This window comes from Denticeps clupeoides, chromosome 20 (assembly GCF_900700375.1).
Source record: "Denticeps clupeoides chromosome 20, fDenClu1.1, whole genome shotgun sequence".
Lineage (NCBI taxonomy): Eukaryota > Metazoa > Chordata > Actinopteri > Clupeiformes > Denticipitidae > Denticeps > Denticeps clupeoides.
This window is the reverse complement of record NC_041726.1, coordinates 11,781,574-11,808,013: the sequence shown is the minus strand read 5'-3', so window position 1 is coordinate 11,808,013 and position 26,440 is coordinate 11,781,574. Positions and strand designations below refer to the sequence as shown.

Genomic DNA, 26,440 nt, shown 5'->3' with positions numbered 1-26,440 from the left:
CATAACCATTTCTCTCACATCTGGAGATAAGTGATCTATAAAGGGAGACCATACATTCTGAAAGCTATTTATATTACCTCTAAGCACAGCGGCCACCCTGTTTTTTGCACTTTAATAGGGTTTGTGATGTAATTCAGCTGAATGTCTATTGAACAGCAGAATGTTGCTACACATACAGACCCCACAAGAGATTATAGTTATCAGGCCTTAACCTGAGTGTTCCTTTGTTTTGCTTGTTTATTTGGAAAGGCATCACCAGTCAGAGCAAAACAAATTTTATTATTGTACATGGCGCAGTCACTGCACGTTCTTACCACAGACATCATAGAATCCATCATCATCCCCCAATTCTGCCAGAACACCCCCAACTTTCTGTTCATGGATGAAAATGCTCCACCACATCGTGGCAGAATTGTCACAGCTTGAATCATCTGCCATCAATGTCCCATGACCTGAACTCCATAGAGCACGTCTGGGACCAGTTGAAGCAGAGACTGAATGATCGTACCCCAACCCCATGTGACCTGGCAGAACTGGAACGCATTGCCTCAGAACAACATTATGAGGTTGGTGAGGAGCATGAGACGTCGCTGTCAAGCTGTCGTTGTGGCAAATGGTGAAAACACCCTCTACTGACATTGTCAATTTTTGTTATTTGGGGCTATCCCTGTTATTGTCTAAATATTTGGAGTAATAAATATTAAATGAAATGAAAATGGTGTTTCTTCTCATATATTATTAATAATATCAAAGGGATCTTATTTCATTAAAATGCAGAGGACATAGGAAAAGCATGTAAATAACAATATCCTTATAATGAATAGTATATTTAATTACAGATAACATGAACCAACATAAACCTTCACAAACACACAGTTATTTACATTAAAGACGTGAACCCAAAGTGACATAAGTGCAAAGCAGAAAACAAACAAATGATGAGTTTAGAGCTTCTTTATTAATTAAAATTCTCTACACTTAACAGCAGTGGTATGGCTGTCTGTTGGATGATGAGACTGGAGACTGGATATGAAAAACACTGATTGAATTATTGAATTATTATAAGAGCACAGGCTGAAACAAAATGCAATGAATCTAATTAGTGGAAGAAGTACCTGGAAAAGGACTGTGTTGACGGGCTTAAAAAGGCAGAGAAAACGTCTAAAAAATAAGAAGGCGCCTAACGTTGCAGTAGCGTGTTACAGCGCCCCCCAGTGGAGTATGGGGGAACTGAATTTCCCTTAACGCCTGTCACTCCAGTCGGTTCGTTGTTTGTGCCGCACGGCAGCGCTTCCCGCCCCCCTGTGACGTCAGATCTCCTGTTCGATTCTATTGGTTCAGATTCTCAGCAATAAAAACACCGGACGGCGGAGAATCGAGTCATTTAGAGTCGGAGTTCCAGTCCGGGTTCATCTCGCTGCTGGAGTAGAGTCCTACATGAAGGCTGCAGCTCTGCTTTTCATAATCGGCCTTCTTCTTGTTTCTGGAGGTACTCGGTACAAACAACATTTTATCCCGACTCTTTTCTAGAAGTTTTCTTCCGTCATTTGATTATTTTTACATTCGATTCCGTTCGCTATCGCTAAAGATTTATTATTATTTAATTCGTTTAATTTAATGCATTTCTTTGATTCTTGCTTTTGTCGTTCTAAATAATAATTTTCATTTTCATTTATTGGTACATTATTCTGGGGAATATAGTGTTGCGTTTTTGAATATAATGAATTTTATTTATTTGTTAGATTCATCCACTTTATAGAGTGTAATTGAGTGAGTTATATTTTCCATTTTGATTATTTTTATTTAATATTTATTTACAGGTTCTCATTCCCTGCAGTATTTCTACACTGCGGTGACGCCAGGAACGGACTTCCCAGAATTCACTGCTGTCGGCCTGGTGGATGGAGAACAGTTTATGTACTATGACAGTAACATCAGGCAAGCGATTCCCAAGGTGGACTGGATCAAGAATAATGAAGGACCAGATTACTGGACCAGAACTACCCAGATTATTCAGAGATTTGAAGCCATATACAAAGACAGTATTGGTACAGTGATGCAGCGTTTTAACCAGTCAGGTGGTGAGTAGAAATCTAAACCTGGTTGTATATCTATTATTGTTTAGCCATTATTTCTTATTTAAAATACATTTAGTATGACTGCACTGCTCTGATTTTCTTGTGCTTATTCCACATTAATTTCAGGTTAACATGAAACACAACAAACATAGAAAAGCAATAACCTTGGTGCATCTACCAATCCCACCAGAATAAAAGTTACCCTGTAACCCTGCCCTTTATACTCACCACCACAGACTACAGATAACCAGCGCTGCTCACTATTACATTATAAAAAATAATGTACAAATAAAAAATTATTTATGTTGAAGTTTAATCACAGAACACAGTGCCGGGTTTTACTGCTGGGGTCTATCAGTACTTGGCATCCTAGAATTATCCTGCAGGCTCTCTGAGTAAAAATTTACTGAAATTTACATCTGTCCTGATCTCCATGTTTTTGCTTATTTTTCTGCTGAAAACTACAGAAAAACACAAAAACAGCTGCTTTTTAAAAGAGTTTCTCTCTTAAGTTTTAGCATGAAGATGATTCATATAAATAGATTTGGTCCCATTTTTTATCAATACATGGTTCAAAAAAATATTTTCCAGTTTGAAATTCAGCAGATGAATAGTAAAACAACAATAATAGTAAAACTTTCTTTTTACAGGAATCCACACTTTTCTGCAAATGTTTGGCTGTGAGTGGGATGTTGAGACTGGAGCTACAGATGGATACAGTCAGTTTGGTTATGATGGAGCAGATTTTCTCTCAATGGATTTGAGGAGCACATCTTGGGTTGCTCCAGTTAAAGAGGCTTTAATCACCAAACAGGAATGGGATGGAGCTGCTGCTGAGTGGGAGAAGAACTACCTGACCCAGGAATGTATTGACTGGCTGAAGAAGTATGTTGACTATGGAATGTACAGTTTGGAGAGAAAAGGTACAGCAGCACACAGAACAACAAGAAACACAAACGCTGAGACAGTTTATATGTTATTATTAAAATCTAAAAACATTTTTATTATTTTTTTACATTTGTATTGTAAACGTTATTCCAAACAAAACAAGGAAAACAGGGATCAGCTAGAGATGTGCATCTCTGAACATCTTGAGGTTGAAGTTTATTGTCGTGTGTACAAAGTACAGCGTACAGAGCACAATGAAATTCTTACTTGAAAACCTCTCCCACGTAGACAGAACATAGAACATGATACATAGAAGACATAGAAGACAAAGTGGTGCAGCAGCTAGGGTTGCAAAGGGGCGGAAAATTTCCAGTAAATTTCCGAAAAGTTTCCGGTAAATTTCCATGGTAAGTTAAGCTTGGGAATTTTGGAAATTAAGGAGAACTAACTGGGAATATATTATTTCCAAGCATAAATATAAACAGAAATCATAAGAAAACCTCCATGCAAAATGTTTTCAACAGATATTTCAACAGATTTATTTGTAAGTACAGTAGAATAGAACACGTTTCAATAACTTGTTTCAGGGATGAATAAAAACAGAAATGTTGAGTTCAATATTACCATCCCCTAACCCCGCTCATTCAAAAATGCCCCCTGTTCAAAAATCTCCACAAAGTCCCATTCAAAAGGTTAAATGAAAAATGCCACTTATCCTCCAAAATGTCCCATTAAACATGCAAATCTTCCTTCAAGCAATCTTCTTTTCTCATTTTTGCTCAGTCAATAGACTCTTCCTGGACCTCATCATCATCCAACAACATGTCCACTTCCTCAGCATCCAACTCTGAGTCTTCCTCTTCAGTGTCACTTTCCAGCCTTGTGTCAGGCTCAAAGAGCTGTAGGTTTGCCCGAATGCCGACCAGCTTTTCCACTCTCACATTTGTGAGCCTGTTGCGAACCTTTGTGTGGGTGTTCCCAAACAGTGACCAGTTGCGCTCGGAGGCGGCTGATGATGGTGGGATTTGGAGGAGGATGGAGGCTACAGGTGCAAGGGCCTCAGATTCACATAGTCCCTTCCACCAGGTGGCTGCAGATATGTGCTGGCATGACTGCCATATTCCATCCCCTTTCCAAAGGCCTTGCTTTGTTCGATACTTTGCCAAACTGCCTAGAACTTTGCCTTTATAGAGACCCAGGTGGTCAGACATGGCTGTAATGACCGCATAGGCACCATTGATCTCTTCCCCAGAAAGTATGCCCTTGTCATATTTGGCCATTGTGCGCTGCTGTGGTGGAAAGTGAATAAACTTTTACTAAAATCACTGTGATTGCATCAGTACATGAAACTGCTGAGTGTGGAGTTGAAAGCTGGGTCTGAGCTTTGAGTCTGGGTCCTCCAGTCGACTCTGTGCAGCATGTATGTAACATCACTTCTTGTTACACAAAGTGAAACAAAGAGGGAAAAGCAACACATAGATGAATTAAAGAAAAATATTCATAAAAACAAAATAAATTAAAACCTTTTGTCTCTCAGAACAATGTGTACATCAATACAAGGAGTGAGGAGAGAACCAGAGGGGCTTCTATCGACAGATCCATAATGGAGGAAGTCATCAGGGGCGTGGTCAGTTCTATGCACTGACTCCGTCCAGCAAATCAAAACAATCTGTGATGCCAGAGAGCCTTCAGTGCAGAGTAGAGCTGTGATGGTGATCAGATCCTTAGTTGTTTCTGCTAAAGTTTTAAGAAACCAGCACTTTTAAGATTTGAATTCAAAACTAATCTGAAGTGTGAACATTGTAGTAATGTGCAAAGTAAAATATAGAGCAGATACACAGATACACCCCTTAATCTACTTCCTGATCTCCATGGGCTTTCTTGGTGAACATGTATATAGAATGCGTGGCACTTTATTAGGAGTCTCTCCTGTTATTGAAGACCACCAATCACGCCAGCTGCCTTCCTGTTCCAGTATCCTGAGGTCGGTCCAACATGCTCCCAACACACGGAGCGTCCCACACCAGCCGCTACTGTGTTATATACCAACCTGACAGTGGTATAGAATTATATAACCATCGTCTTTGTGTGAGAGAAGGTTAGTTGTGTTCAGTTAATTTTTGAGCTAGTTGTGTTGACACATTTTTGTCGGCCCAGACATGCGCTGGACACTGTGTGATGTATTATGTTTGTCATTTGAACTGAAAATCCAGTGTATTTTTGCCTGACTGTTTGGTCCCTTACACTGAGCAACAAAACACAAGCTTTACTTTTAAGACAATGGAAAATTTAAAAACGGTTTATTTGTTTCTTCACTCTTAGAACATGCATTTTAAGATTTTTGATATTTGACATATACAGAAGGCCACGTCTTTTATTGAACCCATAAATCACCCAAGTCCTTATGAATAAAAGTCCTACTCTAATTTACAATCATCACTCAGACAAGCACAACAGTAAACATGAATCAAGCATCAAATATTGATCATAATAACAATATATAAATGTCATTCCTGTAAAACTATTTACAAACTAGTGAGCATCAGATTACAGGTCTGAGTGAGTGAAACCTGTTTTATAACTTGATCTCAGAAAGGACAGGTTCACCCATGTCAGAGGAGGCAAACAGAAAGGACAGGAATAAAGTCAGCTCAGGTTAGACCGGTTCTATGCTGCTGGTTGGGGCAGTCTCACCTAAAAAAAGACATTGTAAAAAACTCACTCAAACTGCACAGCCACTGCTATATATATATATATATATATATATATATACACACACACACACACACACACACACACACACACACACATACACACACACATACATATATTGTATGTGGCAAATGTATAAAGTAGGTAAAGTAGAAGCTTTTTAAACAGCAAAAACCACACACACCAATATAAATATTCCCAGTTTTCCAAAACAACCCCGCTCCCAGATAATCCAGATCTTAAATTCCTAACTCTCTCACACACTCATGCACATTCATCCCAACAAAGTCCAGGTAAAAAGCGGTGACTTCCCTGGAGAGAAGGTGACTTGCTGGCCCTCAAAGTTCCTCACGGCTGGTATGATGCCGCTGGTGCCCCCACATTTACCCCCAGGTAACTAACTATATAATTGACTAAATTAACTTCATCCTCGGCATATCTAACACCACCACGGCCCCACCCAGTGACGACCACTATGTGACTTTTTATGAGCTGTAATAGACTTTATTTCTGAATGCTGCTTTTGTAAAAATGGTTATAATTGTGGTTTAGCTTCATTCCGATATGAATAATTTAATAATCATCATTCATCCTGTTTGTTGTGGTCAGTTAATGGTGGTAAATGTAGTTTTACCTTTTAATTAATTTGCTGCTGTATTAAACTTTTAATTTTTTACAGCAACTCATTAGAATTTTAACTGAAAAAATACAGTAAATAAATGAATCTACTCAGAAAAATGTATGCAACACATTACACACATGTTTTTCTTGCATAAATCAGACTATAAGAAAGTTACAAGTTAGTCTAAGTATTCTCTAAAGAGGAAGGTCTTAAGATGCCATTTGAAAATACTCAGTGACTGTGCTGTTCTAACCCAAGAGGGTGAGTTCATTCCACCACCTAGAGGCCAAGACAGAGAAGAATCTAGACGAGTGTCTCCCTCGTACCGAATGGAGGGACCAGGCGAGCAGTACTGGAGGCTCGGAGGGACAAATTGTGGGACAAGTTGGGAAGATGCTGCTGCATTCTTCTTAGTTGCAGAGGCCAGATGGCAGTCAGAGGTAGACCTGCTAAAAGGGAGATTTGTTACTCATTAAAATTGTGTAAATTCAATTAGAAAACACAAAGGATAAAATTAATTTTGTTTAAGGAACAAAAATATTGAGTTGTCATAACTAAGTAAAATTTGAATTTGTGTGAATTTGCTTCCCCTCAAAATAACTTAACACACAGACATTCAAGGGAGTAAAAATGTCCAAATTCAGCCCAATTGTCTGTTTTGTCTCACTGCTGTGAGATGTTGTGTGTCTAGAGAAGGAGAAGAGAGCTGCCATGGAAATAGTTTGGTGATGACATCTAAGCTTCAGCCCTTTGCTTTATGAATAAGAGAGGAACTTTAAAGTGACGAAATGTGTTTCTCTCACACTCTTAACCCGAATTAGTTGAATTTACTAGAAATTTGCGTGGAAACCCGTTGCACTAATCAAGATTAGTTTTTACAAATCTAAAACTAAACGTGTTAAGCTTTATAAACATTAAAATGTTAGTGGGTGCAGTAGACAAATCAGGTTTGCATTAGTAGTCTTTACTGAAAACCATTAGTTCACACAATTTTTTTGGTGTACAATTTATATAAAAAAATCTTATTGAATATTAATTCTAAGTATTGATGTTATATTACTTAATGCCTTATAATTAAGAAATACTAGTTAAAGAAATAAACTAACCGCATTCCAATGTTTTTATTGCTCATAAAAACAGGCAGTACAGTGTATTCATCCATATATGAACTTGTCATACAAAAGACAAGTAACATTTTTGACATGCAATTCTTGTTTGCTAGTCAACAACTGTACAAATTGCTTACAGTAACATGAACACATAGTATTCAACAATATGCCATATCCCTCTGAATGGCTAAACATGCATTAAAACTGGATAAGCATTAAATCTTGAGTCAACTCTTTAAAACAAAGATGACCACTGTGAATTTTAAACATTTTTACCACAGAAAACTGGTACAATTTAACTCTTTATTTTCTCTTTTAACCTCTTTCTCTTTTAACTGGTTTAATTTAACTTGCAGCAATGAAAGGACATTTGAAACAAGAGAATCACCTCAGAGATTAATTGTGCACATCAAGAACAGTAAACAGCCACTCCTGTCAAAATTAAATTGCAAGCTGGTTCTTTAATGTCTGTAACCTGGGCTTCAAGTCAGTGTGGCCCACCATTAGAAGTACCTGTTGGATGAACTGGAATGTGTTCTTCATTGGATTGGGGTAGTTTAGATGAAGTGCATACGTAAGTCCAAAGAGAAGGCATATAGCCTTTGGCAAGTCTTTAATGCTTTCCATCACAACTTCTCCCTCGATGACAATCTTAAATGAGGCTGGATTGAGATGCAGAGAGGATGGGGAGACAGCATCTTCACGCTCAACAAGGAGGATTCCAAGGTCAAGGTCTTGGAACACATGATCATCAGCAGAGTCCTAACAGAACACATTCAAGACATTAGTCATTAAATAACTATTAATTATGTTAAACAGTCTGACACATGCAAACTAATGTATGAATTAGTTATGACTGCTTTTTCAACTCTTCATTAAAAGGATTAGTAAAAAAAATAATAATAATAATATTTTAACTTTTGACCATGTGTGTGTGTGTGTGTTGTAACGGGGTGAAGAATCACACAAGGTATTTGTGATAAATATATATATATATATACATATACATATATACATATACACCAAATGTATATATATATATTTATCACAAAATCACACAACTCACAGTGAAAAGTTATTTGGCCAGTTTCACACAGTTCAGGATTGTGGGCTTTCGGGTGGATCTTAGACAAGTGGACCTTAAGTGCATTTAAATGTGCACAAACAATCTTGGTGTAGGCAAGGGAATGGAACAGTTCTGCTGTAACTTCCATGTTTTAACCTATAATGTTTTAATAGGTAACCCCGTTTGTCACATATAAATTCACAAAACTTACACTTCCACTGCATCTTCTCACATGGACCTGTGAAAACAGAGCTAAGCTAACTTTTAGAAAACGTAGCAGATAAAATTCCACTGTAAAAGTTAGGAACCAAGTAATGATCTTGTATATTCCAATTTTCGATAAGTTAACAGCTATATAAAAATCACTAATACAGCATTAGCATTTTTTCCAATTAGTTTAAAATAAAAAAATACACACGCTAGCATTAGCCACATGGAAAGCACATGTAAGTTACATGCATGGACTCTTAACGTTACATGCATAAGTGCGAACCAGAAGAAAAAATAAAGTTAACGAAATAAACACGTTGCAGCTAAACTGTGAGCATACAAAGACACTCTGGATAATGTTACGATATATGAAATGACAAAAATAGCTGAATTAAAAGTTAACGTTATATCTAAATATAACGACAGAACCGACAGAAAAAAAAGCGTCTATCTGCACATTAACACTTTGTCATCTTTTTAGAGTTCAACATCGGTCCATATTTTGGGTTAGCACTTTTTTTCAGAAAGATATCTGCAGATAATACTCTTTATAATCTCACCGATTCACGTTGTTTTCAAAAATTAACCGTTGGAGCGTCTCTCGAGGCAGCTGCAGCTCTCTGCTCAAGCGACCCGCTTCAAAAAGCCCCTCCCCCTTTTCAAAAACTTAACATACTGAGAGATGTCTTCTTAACTTAATCAGTGTAGTCAATTATTTGTCTAAATAGTGCAAACAACTAATACTTTTTAGCAGTGACAACTTTTTTTAAAAAAACAATAAAGAATACGTGATGACTGCTTACATTTTTTGGTTTAGACAAAATCCGGGTTAAGAGTGCATTTTCTCCTGGTCAACCTCCAAAAAGAATGTCGCATTTTAAGCAGATAAGACTTGATTTAAAGGTTTATAGATTTTTCACTAAAGGGGTCTACAATCTAACAGATTCCAGCGAAAAAGGGTCTAAATTTGTAAAGACACAAAAAGAAAAGGAAGAACCCATTTCAATAAATCAAAAGACAAACAAGCATATAGAAATAAAAAAACAAAAGCATAAACCACGACCCCTGAGTTTCACCAAACTTCACAAACAGGAGAAAAGCAGAGCAGCTGAGCGCCAGTTTCAGCCTGCAGGTATAAATGTTACTTCCAATAATCGAACGAGGTTGTAACATTTAACAATATATATATATATTTTAACAATGTGAGCTTAACTTAACACAGGCTCTTCTAATTTCAATATCACAGTTATATCACTGTAATATATCACAGTAATATCACTGTTCTCTAGTGGTTGAGATATCACACAACATGTTCACTTATCACTACATCCCCTTTTTTCAGAGTAGATTTCTACGTATAAAGAAACCAACAACCACATGAACGTATTTCTTTTTTTTTCTTAACATTCCTAAACATCCAATTATCAGTAAACCATTTTGTCCATGACCATGAACTCTGATAGTTCAAGAAAAAAGGATCCAGTCTGGTGACTCTGCGTGTGGATCTTCTCAACACAGGTAACACTGCTCTATGATGTTTGATGTAGTGCAGATCCTTCTGTGGGAACTTTGTCCGTATGTCCTTTTACTGTGTCCTGTGTTTTCAGCAAACCCCTTCGATTTCTTTGCAGGATGTCCCACCTCTGTCCTGGCTGTGTAGGACCTTGGACTTACTTCCTCCAGCACTACTGCTTTCTTATTTAAATGTTTTATTTGTGATTTTTTAATTTTCCAACAACAAACAGCAGTTGACCAATATCCACCTACCACCCTCAGCCCCACCCGTTAAACAGCAAGGAGGAAATTTTATTAATTAAAATCAAAGAAGTAAACTGAATGGGGAAGGGAAGCAGTCTCCTATCAGTGTTAATAGTATTTTACATTAGGAAATAACATGCCTATGCTGGACTTAAACTGGATGATTTAACATAATTAATAAATGGTGACCAGGTGGTAGGGTGGTAGTAGCCTAGTGGGTAACACACTTGCCTATGAACCAGAAGACCCAGGTTCAAATCCCACTTACTACCATTGTGTCCCTGAGAAAGACACTTAACCCTGAGTGTCTCTGGGGGGACTGTCCCTGTAACTACTGATTGTAAGTCGCTCTGGATAAGGGAGTCTGATAAATGCTGTAAATTTAAATATCTCCTTGAAGTTTTCCTGACGATTATCTTGACTGCATTGAAGTTTTTCGAACTGTAACACGGAGAGCATTTCTTTTATCCAACCATTGAAAGAGTGGGACAGCAGATTAAGTCTTCTGGTTTTATTAAGTTGGGTCACATCTGTAATCCTCTCCTCTTTCCTAAGGGCTATCGCCAAAGGCAATATGCAAACTTAAAACCCCAAAACCTATGCTGGCCCCCCATAAAGCGGGGGACCACATCAGCACTCATAATGAGTGATAAACATAGCACAACAGTGCTCAGGGTGAACTACCACGCTCTAATAAGCACCGCCAAGCAGTAACAGCAAAAAATTATAGCAATTATGGCAACGTCATCAATAACAGTAAACAGTCCGCGACCAATAATAACTGATCAAGTACACACCAATAAATCAGCTGAAACTGAACATGTACCCAGTCTGAAAAATAAATGTGATATTTTAACCCGAATTTTGTCAATCGTGAATCGCCCTGTCCAGCAGTGGAGCTTCTTTCAACTCAAAAGCCTGCTGAAGTAGTGACGAGACGAAGGTTGTGGAGCAGATCTGAGCCTCAGGAACTCCTATTGTTCTGACGTTGTTCCTCCGCGTCGTCGCACTTATTCTGCACCATTTCAGTCAGTGTTGTAAGGCGACCTACTTCTTCCTGCAGACGTGTAATATCGTCAGTGCATGTCGAGATGCTTTCTTCCACGTTGTTCACTTTAACTCCGAGTCCGGACAGCTCCGTAGTAACAGTCCCCCTGTTCTCCTTCAGCTCGGACCGGACCGCTCTTATGTCCGATGTAATAGAAGCCAGCTCACTCTCCCACACCGCCCGGACCTCGCTTTTTACCGCACCGACCAGATCCTCTCGCAGCGCGGACAGAAGTTCAGCTTTAAAAGACTCGACGTTAATCGCTGACGCGGCTCCGTCCGTTCCAGAATCTTCTGTGCGGCCCTGAACAGGCGAGCCTGAGGTCAGAGGTGGCGCCGCAGGCCTCGCAGTCTGAAGAGTAGTTTGTTTCCCTCTGGTCGATTTACCAGCCATTTCTCCAGATTAAATACGTGCAGATTCCTTTCTGACCAAAGCAAAACCGACGGTTCACCAATTAAATATGCCTAAAATGGTACTATTTAAAACACGCTCGGCGGAGCTCCACACTAATCCGTCTACTCCATAGCACGCATATCAGCACCCCCCCACATCTTCTTACTGTCTTTTTTCTTAATTTATTTTCTGTCCTTGCCTACCCCTTTCTTTGTTTCAGTTTCCTGACTGTTCAGATCTCAAAACTGTTTAAATAATAATTAGAAAGTTAAATAATAATCACATCACAGACAAAATTACTTACAAAACAGGTCATGCACAAACTGGCATTAAGCAATCACTTTTCACTGATATGTGCAAGTATGAATTAAATATCAATCTAAAAAGTGGTTAAAATTATAATTATCCATAAATTATAATTTACTTGAACTCAGGTAGTTCCAAAACTGTATAAACTGTATAAAACTGTCTTAGTTTATAAGATGCATAAAACCAGATGCATAAAATTGCTATCTGAATTGAATGAAGTGATGAACGATTTTTTTGAGGGAAGGTTGGCTGAAACTCAAGAGAGCAAACATTGTGTTTTTTTTTGAGAAGGGCCAAAGGGATTGGCCAGCTCAAATTCATCAACATAAAGACCCAGGACAATTCTGAAGGTCTCAGTGTTGAAAAAGTAGTTTTCTTGATAGTGAGCACCATTTCTGGTATAAAAGAGACTGAATGTGAATCAAGCTTGTATTCAATTGGCATGACGATCAGAAATTCACTCTGAAAATATGATGCTCTTCTGCTTATTGTGGAAAGAAGCTCACCATCTCTGGTCATCGTGAAATTGGGTTTCTGTCTTTTGAAAGTCAAGTGATTGTCACACGTGATACACAGCAGCACAGCACACAGTGAAATTCTGCATTTAACCCATCACTCTGAGTGAGCAGTGGGCAGCCATGACAGGCGCCCGGGGAGCAGTGTGTGGGGACGGTGCTTTGCTCAGTGGCACCTCAGTGGTACCTTGGCAGATCGGGATTCGAACCAGCAACCTTCTGATTATGGGGCCGCTTCCTTAACCACTAACAGCATGGTAGACAAGGGGCTCTGAAAGAATTACTGAATTATCCAATTATTACCAAATCTGAAACATGCACAATCGCCTGCATTTTGAAAAAGAGTGAGGCTAAATTACGCTCCAACTGATGAAGTTTTCATTCTCTATTACGTTTTCCCCCCAAATGTTCATCTACAGGATCAGTGGTCAGAGGCCGTTCTTGTTGCACATTATCTACACTGTGTTGCAACATACAAAAAAAATGTCAGATTTCAACTGCCTCTGATCAAATGCTCCATGCTCTCTATATTTAAGGGAATTAGATGTAGAGTAGACATTGCTCTCAAAATTGCAATTATTGTATGGACACCGCACAGTCATGTTTTTTGAGATGCTGCCTCAAATGAGAAAAAATAGACTCTGTGCAGGGCTCCTCACAACTGCAAAGTGGACAGTGAAATATCAAAGGGATGTTATCACATGGACTGGATTGGCCGCCATGTGCCTGATATGAATGATTTTTTTGTTAAGTGCATCCTCATTGCATTAAATGATTTGGATGAGCACAGACAATCTGTGTAGAGACATGGAATTGGAGAAATTCTAGTGTAGCTTCCATGTTTTAATCTGTAGTGTTTTAAATGACAAGCCCTCTTTTCACACGAAAACAAGCAAAACTTACTCTTTCACTGCATGAATTTAACCCCCAAATAAGCATACACTAAATAAAACACAAAATATGTAACTTGCATGTTAATTAAAATATCCTCATTCAAGCATCATGTTGTTAATTTCCATATGAACACATGTGCGGATCGAACGTTCTAGAGAGAATGTTCATGAAGGCTGCACGGGTTTTTACACATCATTAAGCATAAACCATGAACTTACAACCGAATAAAACGAGTGTTCAGTAAAAATCGATTTTTGCAGCGTGGCTAATAAGCATTTGGTCGCATTTCACATAAAACTACTTCAATATGCCTTTTAAATATTTTCCTTTCCTCACAAATATAATTTAAAAATGTTTTTAATGAGCAATACAATGACAGTGGGGTTTATAAACAGCTCATCGTGAACATATTTATTCTGGTGCCGCCACATCCCGATATCGTGCTGTTCAGCCTGGTCAAGTTCGTCTTCGTTAACGTCCGAGTTCCGTCGTACTGCGCATGCGCGAGACGAAAGCGCGTTTAAGAAATTAGAAGAGTTAGAAGAGTTGTTCCGCGCTATCCTGATATGTATACAAATACCAGTAAATATATCAAGGTCGGTTCATACAAATATGATTGAGAAGCAGCAGCAGCTGATTGTCTTTGCAATAAGCTTAAATCTTACTGCTTTCCCAGTCATTTTATAGCGCAAATGGGGAAAAGACCCAGAACCTATGAATAAATCAATACATAAATAAATAAATACGCGCATGGTAAAAGGAACATAAATATTTGTGTCTCTACTCGTTTTACCATGCACGCGCACACACGCACAAACATGCGCACATGGTAAAAAGTTGCATAAAGATTTGGAACTCTCTATGCAAATAGAGACTTTGGCTGAAATAAATGTACATTTTAAAACATAAGCTGGAAAATATCCCATACGTACATAATAAACACACACACACATATATAAGTATATATATATATATATATATATATATATATATATATATATATAGAGAGAGAGAGAGAGAGAGAGAGAGAGAGAGAGAAAAGATAGATACAAATAGATAGATAATTTAATTATTATCAACTTGACTTTCAAATTGTAGGATATTTACTAACATACATTTGCAAGAGTGTGAACATGCGTTCAATACAACACACTCAACACTCTTAAGTACTACTTATTACATTTATTTAGTTTAACTGTCGTGTTCTCATGCAGGATTGCGAATTAACACTCAGATAAACCACGGAGAGCGATGAACGAGGATTCGTCTGTTTACTGATACATCACTTACGGCGTTGCCTTTGTGAAATTCCTAGCAAAGGTTAAAAAAGATTAGGAATAAAGGAATCAAATGAATCGTTTTCCTTACAGTCAGCGCGCGCTGCCTTGCCGAACCCGGAAAGTGACGTCACAACGCGCGAGACGTCGAGATGATATTCCTAAAATCTGAAACTACGTCATCACTCGAATCCAAACAGATAATAACTAAGCAACATTAATAAAGTAAAGTTTCCACAGTGAAATTTTACAATTTAACAGTGTACACAAGGCAAAGGAAGAGGTTTTAGACACAAAACATGTGTGGTGACGGCCTCTAGAATTATTCCCTTTTGACAGTATAAACTAGGTGCCAGGGGGCACTTTACTGGGGTACGAGGATCGGTGCTGATCAGGGTCCATCATGCTGGCTATGGCTGCATTTCAGCTCACCTCTTCACACAAGGTGGATCCTTCACACACTCATGTTCTGAATATAATAATATAATAATAACTGTATGCTATTATAATAATATTTGGGGGGGTCTTTGTGAAACAGTATTTCAAGTCGCTGTATACCGTGTATACTGTTGTACTGACAATAAATCTCTCTTGAATCTTGAAAATCCTGCATTCTGCTGTTTATTTTGTGTCCAAGTAGAGAAGGTGAAAAAAGGTGAACACTGGCTAAACATAAAAAAAATATTACAAAGTTTAGCCAGTGTTCACTTTTTCAGTGTAACAATGTAAAACATTCAGTATTAAACCAGCACAAACCTATTTAAACTTGGTTCATCTGTTGTCATTTGAAATGGAACATTTCAATGCGAGCGCGGGAGGAGCTTCGGTCAAGAAATGACTTCAGTTCAGGAATTTAGTGGCGCTACTGGTCTCAACCAACCGGGTTTTGTTTTTTAACTCGCAGGAACCTCCAGTTCCTCTAAAGTCTGCCGAGCGTGAGGATCTAATTCTTTTCAGGGCGATGTGAGGAATATCGAACAATCTGTCACAGTCATGATCCTTCTCATCCTGATCTTTCATCTTCTGATCTTTAAAAGTGATCTTGCATCAGAAGGTTTGTGTTTTTGCTTAAAGTATTAAAATGGTTATATGGTAAAATGTTCATATATGGGTGGAGCTTTCCTGTGTTGTTAATCTTTTATGTTCTTGTGATAATTCATATAGACAAAATCCAGAACAGAGAATATTAAATGGTGTCTGTTATAAAAGTCGAGAACACAGTAGACGGAAGATGGGCGGTTATGGGGGAAGGGGGGTAATAAATGCGGAATCGATTATCCTCTACATCACGTTCATCTACATTTACAGTATTTACCAGACGCCCTTAACCAGAGCGACTTACAATCAGTAGTTGCAGGGACAGTCCCCCCCTGGAGACACTCTTGTTCGGGGACACAGTAAGTGTCGGACATGGCGGAAATGAATCAGATTTTGATTGACAGGGCAGTTTCTGACCAATCAAGAGCGAGTGGGCGGGACTGGACGTAGTTGGAGGAACCTGCAGCCCCGACTTCTACCCGGATTTTAGTGACGCTGGTTTCAAACAATTGGTTCTAAATCATCACGAAGATAATAGGATTTTCCGCGAGGTTCTCTGTTGGTCTTTTGTGTGTAACATGTGAGGATGTAGTCATTTTTAAAGGTGATTTTAAAAAGTGGCTTTTAAAAGTGATCTTGCTTCAGAAGGTTTGCCTGTTTAAAAATGCTTCAAAATATATGTGGATTTTTCCTATGTTGTAAGTCTTTAATGCTCTTGTGATATTTGATATAGACGAAATCCCGAAGAAGAATACAAAATTGTGCTTATGCTGAAATAAATTCGAGAACAAAAGTAGAGGAAGGAGCAGAATTGGTGGAGGGGGCGGAGTTAAAGGCGGAGTCGATTCTCTTTGATTTTTGCGCTGTTTTATTGTCCAATGCGTTGACAACTGAAAACTGAACAATTGAAGCATATAAATAGACAATAACTATAATCTGATTAGTTCACAATTAACATTAGTAACTATTAACAATAGGCAGATGTGTTTCTGCACATTGTGTGGCTTAAAGCAATTTTATGCAATGTAAGAATTTTTCTTGGAATGAATATCCTGCTCCTGTTCCTTAGAAATAATGTTCCTTCAGTAGTTTTGGGTCTTCACATTCTTCACTAACCTACTGTATATACATATAGTGTACATCATACAGCCATGGACAGGCATGGCTGATTAGGCGTACATGACTGGAGCCCTGTTATAAGGACCTGTTGGACAGCAGACCAACGCTGCAACATTTATATGGACCCTGTCACCTGCGGGATTGTTTTTATTTGTTCCCTTTGTTTTCCCTGTTTTTGGCCATCGTTACATTTTCTTTGTGTTAATAAATCATCGCACCATAGTAATTATACACCAAAATATTAACAGTCAGGGTGGGGCTCTTATTTATGGTGCAGCTGCTTATGTGACTGATAGACAAGTTTGTTCATTTTTTTTGTAGCTTTAATAGTGTTTAAGTGTTTAGTTTAATTGTTAAGTCATAACACAAAAAACAGTCTGGTATACTTGAATTGATGTGTTTTAATTGAAGATAAAATGAAGATATTTCACAAAAATATTTTGTTTCTAAGACTAATTGGATTTATGAATTGTATGTTTAGTGGATGACAAAAATGATGTTTAAATTGAGCAACTTGTTGGCAGGGCTGATCTGTTTCAGGGTGTGACCAACAAGATAAAAACAAGTGTCACGCCATGGAAAATAAGCAGGGGGCACAATTTCATGACATAGTGAAGTTTTTTAATTACGCTTAAACACAAACCAGCAGAAACCAGAGGTGATGTCACGCTGGTTTGACATGGTGAGGCAGTAGATCTGGAACTATGGCTGGACATGGCGAGGAAGAAGGACGCATACGCTCGCCGCCATAAGACAGGGGTTTAAAACATGGTGAACAGGACAGGGGGAGACATCCAGTAACAGTGACCCAACCACAAACAGACACAAACTGGGCAGCTTCATACAATCAGACACAGGTGAAAACAATCAGGAAACATAATAACACAGGACCAACATGAAACTTCGGTCTGAGCCCCTTCCAGACCGGGTCCTGACAAAGTCTCAGCTACACTGCGTGCAAACAGCACAGGACACATCAGACGAGAGACAAGGACACGAATACAGGCAAGGCAGATAGAACAAGAAGGTGACAGAACAGGACAGACAGGAGCTGTGATCTGGATTATGACAACAAGGAAACAGAATTCAAGCTTGTATTTTTACTGGAATAAACATATATTTAATACAATTATATTATATCCTGTAAATTTTTTGTCATTGCGATATTGAATGAAAAAGTATTGCTATTGCTATTAAATAATCCAGTATTGATATTATGATAATTATGTAGAAAATGTGCTACAACTGGATGACCTTAGTTAGTTAGTTCGTTCGTTTTTTTATATCAGTTTTCCAGCTGCTTGGATCATTATTTGTCTGGGTTTGTCTTGTTTGAGAAAAATATAAAAGTTGTTTGATTCTCCCTGCTTCTGTTTTGTCTGTATATTTTATTATCCATGGAGTTGAAGTGGTTTGAACAGATAATCTGGGTTCATAATGCTTTTCAGCATTTTACAAACATGACAGAAGAGTAGATTTGGTAGAATTTAACAACAACAGTGTTAACAAAGCAATTTTTTGACTGTGTTCTTTATATTCTGTAGAGATTTGGTTCTCAAATTGTCAATATTCAACAGCTGCAGTGTGTATAAGTTATTAATTAATTAATTATCCTCTTAATATCCTCAATATACAGGGTGGGCCTTTTATACACCTTAATAAAATGGGAATGGTTGGAACACATTTTATAAGTGGTCAGAAACTTATAAATAACTTATGAAAGAATAAAGTTATGTTGTTTTTCTTGTGAAATTACCAATAAATTTGATGTGTCACATGACCCTCTTCCTATTGAAAAAAAAAATTGGATCCAATGGCCGACTTCAAAATGGCCACTGTGGTCACCACCCAACGTGAAATGTTTGCCCCCTCACATATACTAATGTGCCACAAACAGGACGTTAATATCACCAACCATTCCCGTTTTATTAAGGTGTATCCGTATAAATGGCCCACCCTGTAGAACCTTGTTATCTTCACTTGCCTTGTGTTTGACTGCAGTGTTGATACATCGAGGCACATCCTACAAGACAACACATATCAGATGTTTTTTTTATATAAGCACTTACAGGTTAATAAAGCAAAATGTAAAGCACAAAATCCATTAATGATGGCGATTATTCAGAAATTACTTTATGAATTTATGAGATTACGAGATTATAATATTCTCTAACTGGCTGAAGCGGCATCTAATAACCATTTTACAAAGTAGAACTGGAAGAAGCTCCTTATTGGAATGGTCAGTTCCACCTTAAATTGTGCTCAGCAGGCTGCAGTACCGTTTTACACGTTCAGCAAGATTTCAGCAGGAAATCTGTTTCAGAAATAAAGAAGTTTTTAAATCTGAATATGGTGATCATCTCAACATCTTGAAGTATTACAAATGGTATCAAGTGTTACCTGTCTGACCCAACACTGTTTTCACTGAACATTTCACATGGGAACTGTGTATTGGCTGTTTTAGGGTGTTCGCCCAGGGCACCAAACGGGCTGGTACCACCGCTGTAGGTGCGTGATGACGCCCTCCGCTTTAATAACGCTGTCCAGACTTTGATCTTTTTCTTAAGGTACCTTATTTATTGCTGCACAAACAAAAAATGTCAAATATTTGTAATGATCTATAACTAATATGACAGTTCATAAACACAAACTTACAAATGCTGAGTATGGTGTCAGAGGATTGAGACAGTATAAAAACGTTATAAAACAGTATGAAACAGTATAAAACAGGATAATTTGCTCCGTCTAACAACACCTGGAACCTGCCTGTTAGTTCCCACCTTATATACGTTACTTCTACTGAGTAAAAGCCCAAGTGAATGACGCTACTAACCCTATATTGGCTCTTAAAATAATTTGTTTACTACAGTTTAATAACTAAATTTCCTGTTTCTTCTCCAACAGTGATTCATTCCTGGACAGGATTGTACACAGCAACTACAGGAATAAATGATCTTCCTGAATTTGTTGGTGTAAATTTGTTCGATGATGAAGTGACTGGATACTTCAACAGTAAGAACAACCAGTTTGAGATCCGGCAGGACTGGGTGAAGGAGCTGGGAGAGAAGTATGTGGAGGATCAGATAAAGAGCTTCAGAGATTTTACATGTAAATTCAAGGAGAACCTGAAAATTATCATGACTGAATTTAATCAGACTGGAGATCAAGGTAAGATCAACAAGCACCTTCATCCTCTTCAAATCCAAACACCTCTGAAGTTTGTGACAAGAATTTGTTTCCCCCAATGTTGAGCATTTGCAGCTGTCCTTTCTCACACAGCTGAAGAATAACACACACACACACACACACACACACACACACACACACACACATGCACACACAGAACTGCCCCAACAGTTCATGTAAACTCTCCACATCTTCTTTATAATAAAGTAATTATACAGAATTTACACAGTAAAGAATTTGATGACAGATTTATATAATCATAAACATAAACCTAAAACCTCAGTTATTTATTTCATGTAAATAAACCAGTTCTGTACAGTAAATACATGAACTCAGAAAGTGAGAAAGTGACAAAACTACAAAACAAAAAACAAACAGGAAAACAAATGATGATCATAGAACTTTATTCTGAAAAATTCTTAATCTTAAAATTCTCTCTCTGAAAGGGAAGTGATTGTTGTAGGAAAAGTGTTCATTAATAATTATTTATGTTTATATGCCATTCCTCTCTTCTACTATTTAAATATACGATGTGCACAGTATGTCAATGTTGTGCTGCATTTGCAAATGATCTCAAGTTCAGTCGTGAGCAGGGATACAGCTGTGTAAACCACAACTAGTCCTGTTTTCTCTGTGTGTAAACCACAAATTAGTTCTGTTGAGTCCACCCAGGACACCCCCCTCTCACCTCTTATCTGAGATGAAACAGGTTGTGTTTTGGTGAAGCTCCATGTCTTATTTGGAGTTGGTCTCCAGGGCTCCACACCCTTTTGCCCAAAATAAAAAGTGAACAGAGAGCAGAATTGTTTCACAACATCCTGCATCGCGCACAGAGATCTTCTCAATAAATTCATCTGGAATCTTCTCCCGCGGTCCGCACCTTCCTTCCTTGTGTGGATAAAATTTCCTTTAGTTTGTCATTGTGAAGCACACAGTGCACACAACAAAATGTGTTCTCTCTCTTTCTCAGGAGTTCATACTTTACAGCAGATGTACCGCTGTCAGTTGGATGATGAAGATGGAGCTACAGATGGATACAGTCAGTTTGGTTACGATGGAGAAGATTTTATAAAACTGGATTTGAAAAACACTGATTGGGTTACTGCAAGACCACAGGCCGAAATCATCAAGCAGAAATGGAATGGAGGTCAATCTAAATACTGGAAGAACTACCTGGAACATGATTGTGTTAAGTGGATAAAGAAGTATGTGATGTACGGGAAGATCAGTCTGGAGAGAAAAGGTACAGCAGCACACAGAACAACACAGAGAAACACACAACAGGACTGATATAACGCTGAGGTGCTCCTGGTTTGGTTATTTGTGGTGGTTTTGGAGCTGAATCTCAGCATCTCAGATGCTTCATTATTAGTGTCAGGGTAATTGGGGACTTTAACAGCAGGGACGTGACCACACACCCCTGTCAAGCTTTACATGTGTGTGATGCTGCGTGACGTCTCTTTTTGTTTTATTGCGTTTTCAGACCATTCTGTTCTCATTATTAAAACCGCTTTATTTTCAACATTTTGCACTTGTGTTTTTTCCACTTTTCGATGTACCATCAGTAGGAATTAATTTTACAAGTCATGACTACAAACACTAACATAAAGAGGGGGAAGCCATTTATTGATGAATTCACAAAGAATATTCATCAAAAATAAACTAGAAAAAACTGCTAAAGAAATGTGGTCTACTTAGAAAAATATGAAAATTTGTAAGACACAACAGCCTGACAGGGACAAAACAAAAAAAGAAGAATAAAGAAAAGAGGAATTATCTGAAAATCTGCTATTGCCCAATGACAAATGATCACAAAGTAATCTAATAATAATGTGTAATTGTGCTGCAGTTGTATTTGGAGTGTAAACTGGCAGGTAGATGTATTAAAGTGTTGAATATAAAATGTTTCTCTTCCAAATTCTGTCCCTGTCCCCCTCCTCTCTTCCTGTCTCTAGTCCCTCCTCAGGTGTCTCTGCTGCAGACAGACCCCTCCTCTCCAGTGGTCTGTCACGCTACAGGTTTCTACCCTGATAAGGTGAAGATCAGCTGGCAGAAAGATGGACAGGACCTGCATGAAGATGTAGATGTTGGTGAGACGTTGCCCAACCATGATGGAACCTTCCAGAAACGTGCAGAACTCAAAGTGACCCCTGATGTGTGGAAGAAGAACCAGTTCACCTGTGTGGTGGAGCACAAGAGTGGAGACCCAATCCACATGATCCTGACTGAGGAGAAGATCAGGACCAACAGTGCAGGTACAGGAGCTTCTAGCAGCTAATCAACACATTTTACATTAAATCCCACTAAAACAGTTATTTGCTGACTTTAACGTATATTTAAGTTTGTTGCATGATGACTTTGTCAGTATGAGCTGTAGTGTCAGATCATGCTGATATGAATGATTTACATTCTTTTGTCTGTTTGCTTTTCACAAGAGTTGTTTCCATAGTAGTAAATGTGTAAGTGTGACTCTCTACAAACTCTCTACGAATGTCACTATGACCCCCATTTATCCACCCAGTACACACTCCTCACTCCATACACTAACCCTAACCCAGTATAAAAGTAATTTACACTAATCTTTTACTGCAGGTAATAATGTTACAGGCATCGTTGCTGCAGGTAATAATGTTCCAGGCATCGTTGCTGCAGGTAATAATGTTCCAGGCATCGTTGCTGGGTTGGTGGTTGCTGCTCTCGTTCTCATCGCTGTGGTTGTTGGTGTTGTGATGGTTGTGAAGAGAAGATCAGGTGAGAGAGACGCAGCAAACAACATCAGTAACTTCTACACTAGACATGGTGTCATGTGGGGAAACTACTAATCAGTAAAATACTAAAATACTTTCTCTTCTCTTTTATACAGGATACAAGAAGGCCAGACGTGAGTATTTCACTCATCACTGTTCACGTTACATGTTGGAGAATATTTAACAAATAGCATGTTAACATGTTATTTTGTAATTATTTCTAGAGTCTGATGCAGGTTCTAACAACTCTGGAGCATCTCTGGTCACATAGTAAGTTTAATTTCTGCTTCAGACTTTAACATGTTCCTCACATGCAGAAACGTGCTTCTAGTGACATCAGGAGTGTGAGATTATTGCTGCATGTAAAGTCTGTAGATGGTAGATCAGGAGGAACTTGGCTGGAATCCCTGAAACAGGAAATGAAACAGAACCTACATTGTCTATCACTAGAGAAACATTTCACTTCTCCTTAATGTTCATGAACAGAATATTTCTCTAAAGATTTGTTTCTGCTGCACAGTGATGCAGACGGCACTGTTCGTATATCTGGCCGTAACACCGGAGACGAAGACTCCTGCTGATCATACACAGACAGGAAGGAGGTGAAACACCTTCAATAACCAACTTCATCCAGAACTCACTGTGCACAGGGCAGAGACTCATTCATTTATATATGAAGATGTTAACCAAAACCAGGATACAGGCCAGAACTGTCAAGAAGAGACTGACTGAGGTTCATAATGTAGACGAGCGGACAGAAGGAGCTGTCAGGGCTGGAACTTGACATCAACTCGGGTGGAGACTAATTTAAATCTGTGTGGCTTTTGTCTGTCAGGGCACCTGAACAGTAATCTGTGAACATTTATGGTGGCATCCGTTTCCTCAGCAATTTCGTGTTTTTAAGTAAAACACATTACTGTATTTCAAACATACTGTACAGTGCTGTCATTTTGATGTTTTAAATCACTGGTTGTATCTACTGTTGTGTAAAGTAAACAGCATTTGGATGTCAATACTGCTGCTTACCTGTTTACATCTGTGGTACTGTTTACTGTACAGTTTTGCACATCACTTATCTGTTGGCCACAACTGTATTTAAATTTTTACAAGAGTGTATTTAATTGTCATTAAAATGCATAAAAAGCAATAAATCTGAAAACTGTGACTATAAGCACTGTTACTGTAATCAGCTTAGCTTTTCGTTTTAGTACTGAATACTCCGTGGTAGTATTCATCACAACATTCACACTCAGAGGGGAATCCAGGCATGGAGGAGGTGACAAAGGATTCATTCTAAATAATATAAAACCAGGAACAAAGGCACAAGGCACCAGGAACAACGCAAGACTGGTGGACTTACAACATGCAGGGAAATACTTTGGGAAAAGGGACATGCAGTAAGAAGATGAGAGCGGCTATTACCAATGACAAGGAGCAAGGAAACATAAACAGGATTAGATGAAGAGGAGGAGGAGGGGTGGAGTAATCAGTAGCTTGGAGAGGCTGATCGGGTGAAGCTGGTGAGGGGGCAGCAATGCTCTCATGACAGTATTGAGTTAAGTTGTTTTCTACATGTGTTAAAAACGTGTGCACGTTCTGAAATGGCCGCAGTTTCTGGATGTGACTGTGAGAGAAAACAAACACAAATTCTGTTCCTGCACTAGACTCAGCTCCATGGTACCTTGTTCATGGCTCTTAACAGGTAAAATGTAAAAGTAAAGTCAGTGATGCTATAATTGTTAACTGGTTCGTTATTTTCATAATTCTATTCTGTTATATTCTTTGTGGAACCAAACATAGTTACCTGTTAAGTGCCTTTTACGTACTGATTAAAAAGACTGAAGACTGGACCTTCTTACTGGATGCACCACAGCGGCTAACCAGTATTATGCCCGTACCATCACAACAGTGTAGATCCAGTCAAACATGTAAAAAATATGTATTAATCCTGCAAAAAGTTGATCCTATGACTTATAATTCAGAATGTCTGTGGTTGTAAATATGGGTCAACTTTAATTTCTTACATTTTTTATTCATTTGGAAGCTGACAAAATCACAATTTTGAATATTTAGCTGCAAGTGTAGCGCCAGAATAATTAATACCTCAAACACATTTCAACCATTTTAAAGTGTGGCTGGGCACATTATCAAGCTGAATGATGGAACTGCATTCAGGCAGTATTGTTTCCAAGAAGGGGTGGTTTCCTGCATGGTTTCCTGTGGATGTTCCTTTGACACGTACCACCTACGTGTCAAAGGAACATCCACAGGATGCAGGAACTTTTCTCGTGTCAGAATGGGCACCCTTACCATTTTGAAGGAATGCAGGAGGTATGAAAACAGTGATGGACAATGTATTTTGACACCTTTCTATCAGAATTATAAACTGCTAAACCAGAATTTTTCAACTGGGTACACTTTGTGGAATAAAATACATCATTGACCTTTAGAATTAAAATGATTACTCTGCCATATATATAAAATATGAACTTGAAAAAAAAACTGAGATTGACAAATGACGTGGATTAGAAAGAGTAAGGCCTGGAAGAATAGTTGATGGATATGGTGAGAGGACATGAAGGTGGCTGGTGTGAAAGAGAGATGTTTTATCTACTGTGGCGAACCCTAATAAAAAAAGAATAAGATATGAAATAGGAAAATAAGAATACAGAAAAGTGACTAGGAAGCATCTAATGTAGTGGTATAAAAATTAACAGGATTTGAGTCAGGGCTCCACACCTGACTCAAATCCTGACGCCCCATAAATGCCGGATGTTTCCGCCCCTTCTAGGTCTCCGGCATTCTGTCACGACTACGGACTTACGCAGAGGTCTGACATACTGGGAACGGGGTTTTTATTACTACACAAACAATAAATACAAATAAACAGCGGTGCGATGGCCGAAAACAATTTAACTACAACACAGAAAAACTAAAACTAACCCGTAGGCGTGTGGCGATTGCCAGAACTGAAAATACTAACACACGGTTACAATGTCAAGTTCACAAAAATGCCGGAGACCTAGAAGGGGCGGAAACATCCGGCATTTATGGGGCGTCAGGATTTGAGTCAGGTGTGGAGCCCAGCTGCAGGCAATCCTGACAGACCGGCACAAAAGAAGTTATGACTGTTTTTTGTTTACTCAATGGAGTTGGAGTGTTGTTAAAAGGTTGTGAGGTGAACGGTGAACTCTATTGAAGGTGGGGTAGGTGCTGCTAAAAGATGTATGTTCCTGACACTGCATGACATGCTTTCGGGTTGACCCATGACCCATACTAACCTCACACTTGAAACGGCCCCATGAGGGCTTCTGTAATCCAACTGGAGATCAACTTCTACTTATTCATAGTAGCTGAAAGAGTTTCTGAGTATGATGTAGAGAAACAGACTTCTATACAACCCGCTCACACCTTCGGGTGGAAGAAGTACCATCCAGAAACCAGCTACACAGGAACCCACAGGACAAGGAT

At 38.5% G+C, this 26,440-nt stretch overlaps 2 protein-coding genes and 1 long non-coding RNA gene across 4 annotated transcripts; all 3 read left to right on the top strand.

The window, feature by feature from the left end:
• The first annotated feature begins 1,397 nt into the window (after positions 1-1,397).
• LOC114770117 (class I histocompatibility antigen, F10 alpha chain-like) lies at positions 1,398-4,208 on the top strand. 2 transcript variants are annotated; one of them, XM_028963770.1, is made up of 4 exons: positions 1,398-1,489; positions 1,821-2,081; positions 2,729-3,001; positions 3,750-4,208. In XM_028963770.1, exons 1-4 carry the CDS (start codon positions 1,438-1,440, stop codon positions 3,815-3,817), a joined length of 654 nt encoding a protein of 217 aa, XP_028819603.1. In that variant the 5' UTR covers positions 1,398-1,437; the 3' UTR covers positions 3,818-4,208. The 2 variants fall into 2 exon arrangements, with proteins under 2 accessions (XP_028819603.1, XP_028819602.1); XM_028963769.1 differs by lacking the exon at positions 3,750-4,208 and having other exon boundaries at positions 2,729-3,704.
• Positions 4,209-15,731: 11,523 nt separating this feature from the next.
• LOC114770113 (BOLA class I histocompatibility antigen, alpha chain BL3-7-like) lies at positions 15,732-22,909 on the top strand. Its single transcript, XM_028963766.1, has 4 exons — positions 15,732-15,933; positions 19,941-20,204; positions 21,193-21,465; positions 22,178-22,909. Exons 1-4 carry the CDS (start codon positions 15,873-15,875, stop codon positions 22,498-22,500), a joined length of 921 nt encoding a protein of 306 aa, XP_028819599.1. The 5' UTR covers positions 15,732-15,872; the 3' UTR covers positions 22,501-22,909.
• LOC114770130 (uncharacterized) lies at positions 22,906-24,134 on the top strand. The gene is made up of 4 exons (XR_003743308.1): positions 22,906-22,973; positions 23,086-23,103; positions 23,194-23,239; positions 23,490-24,134. It is a non-coding gene; the product is annotated as an uncharacterized LOC114770130 (long non-coding RNA).
• The last annotated feature ends 2,306 nt before the right edge of the window (positions 24,135-26,440 follow it).

Bases quoted from the DNA above. Each gene is read 5' to 3' on its own strand.
- LOC114770113 (XM_028963766.1), top strand. From the start codon at position 15,873: ATGATCCTTCTCATCCTGATCTTTCATCTTCTGATCTTTAAAAGTGAT. The intron at 20,205-21,192 runs GTAAGATCAACA...TCTCTTTCTCAG, and splicing joins TAATCAGACTGGAGATCAAG to GAGTTCATACTTTACAGCAG. The intron at 21,466-22,177 runs GTACAGCAGCAC...TCCTGTCTCTAG, and splicing joins GATCAGTCTGGAGAGAAAAG to TCCCTCCTCAGGTGTCTCTG.
- LOC114770117 (XM_028963769.1), top strand. From the start codon at position 1,438: ATGAAGGCTGCAGCTCTGCTTTTCATAATCGGCCTTCTTCTTGTTTCT. The intron at 1,490-1,820 runs GTACTCGGTACA...ATTTATTTACAG, and splicing joins CCTTCTTCTTGTTTCTGGAG to GTTCTCATTCCCTGCAGTAT. The intron at 2,082-2,728 runs GTGAGTAGAAAT...TTCTTTTTACAG, and splicing joins GCGTTTTAACCAGTCAGGTG to GAATCCACACTTTTCTGCAA.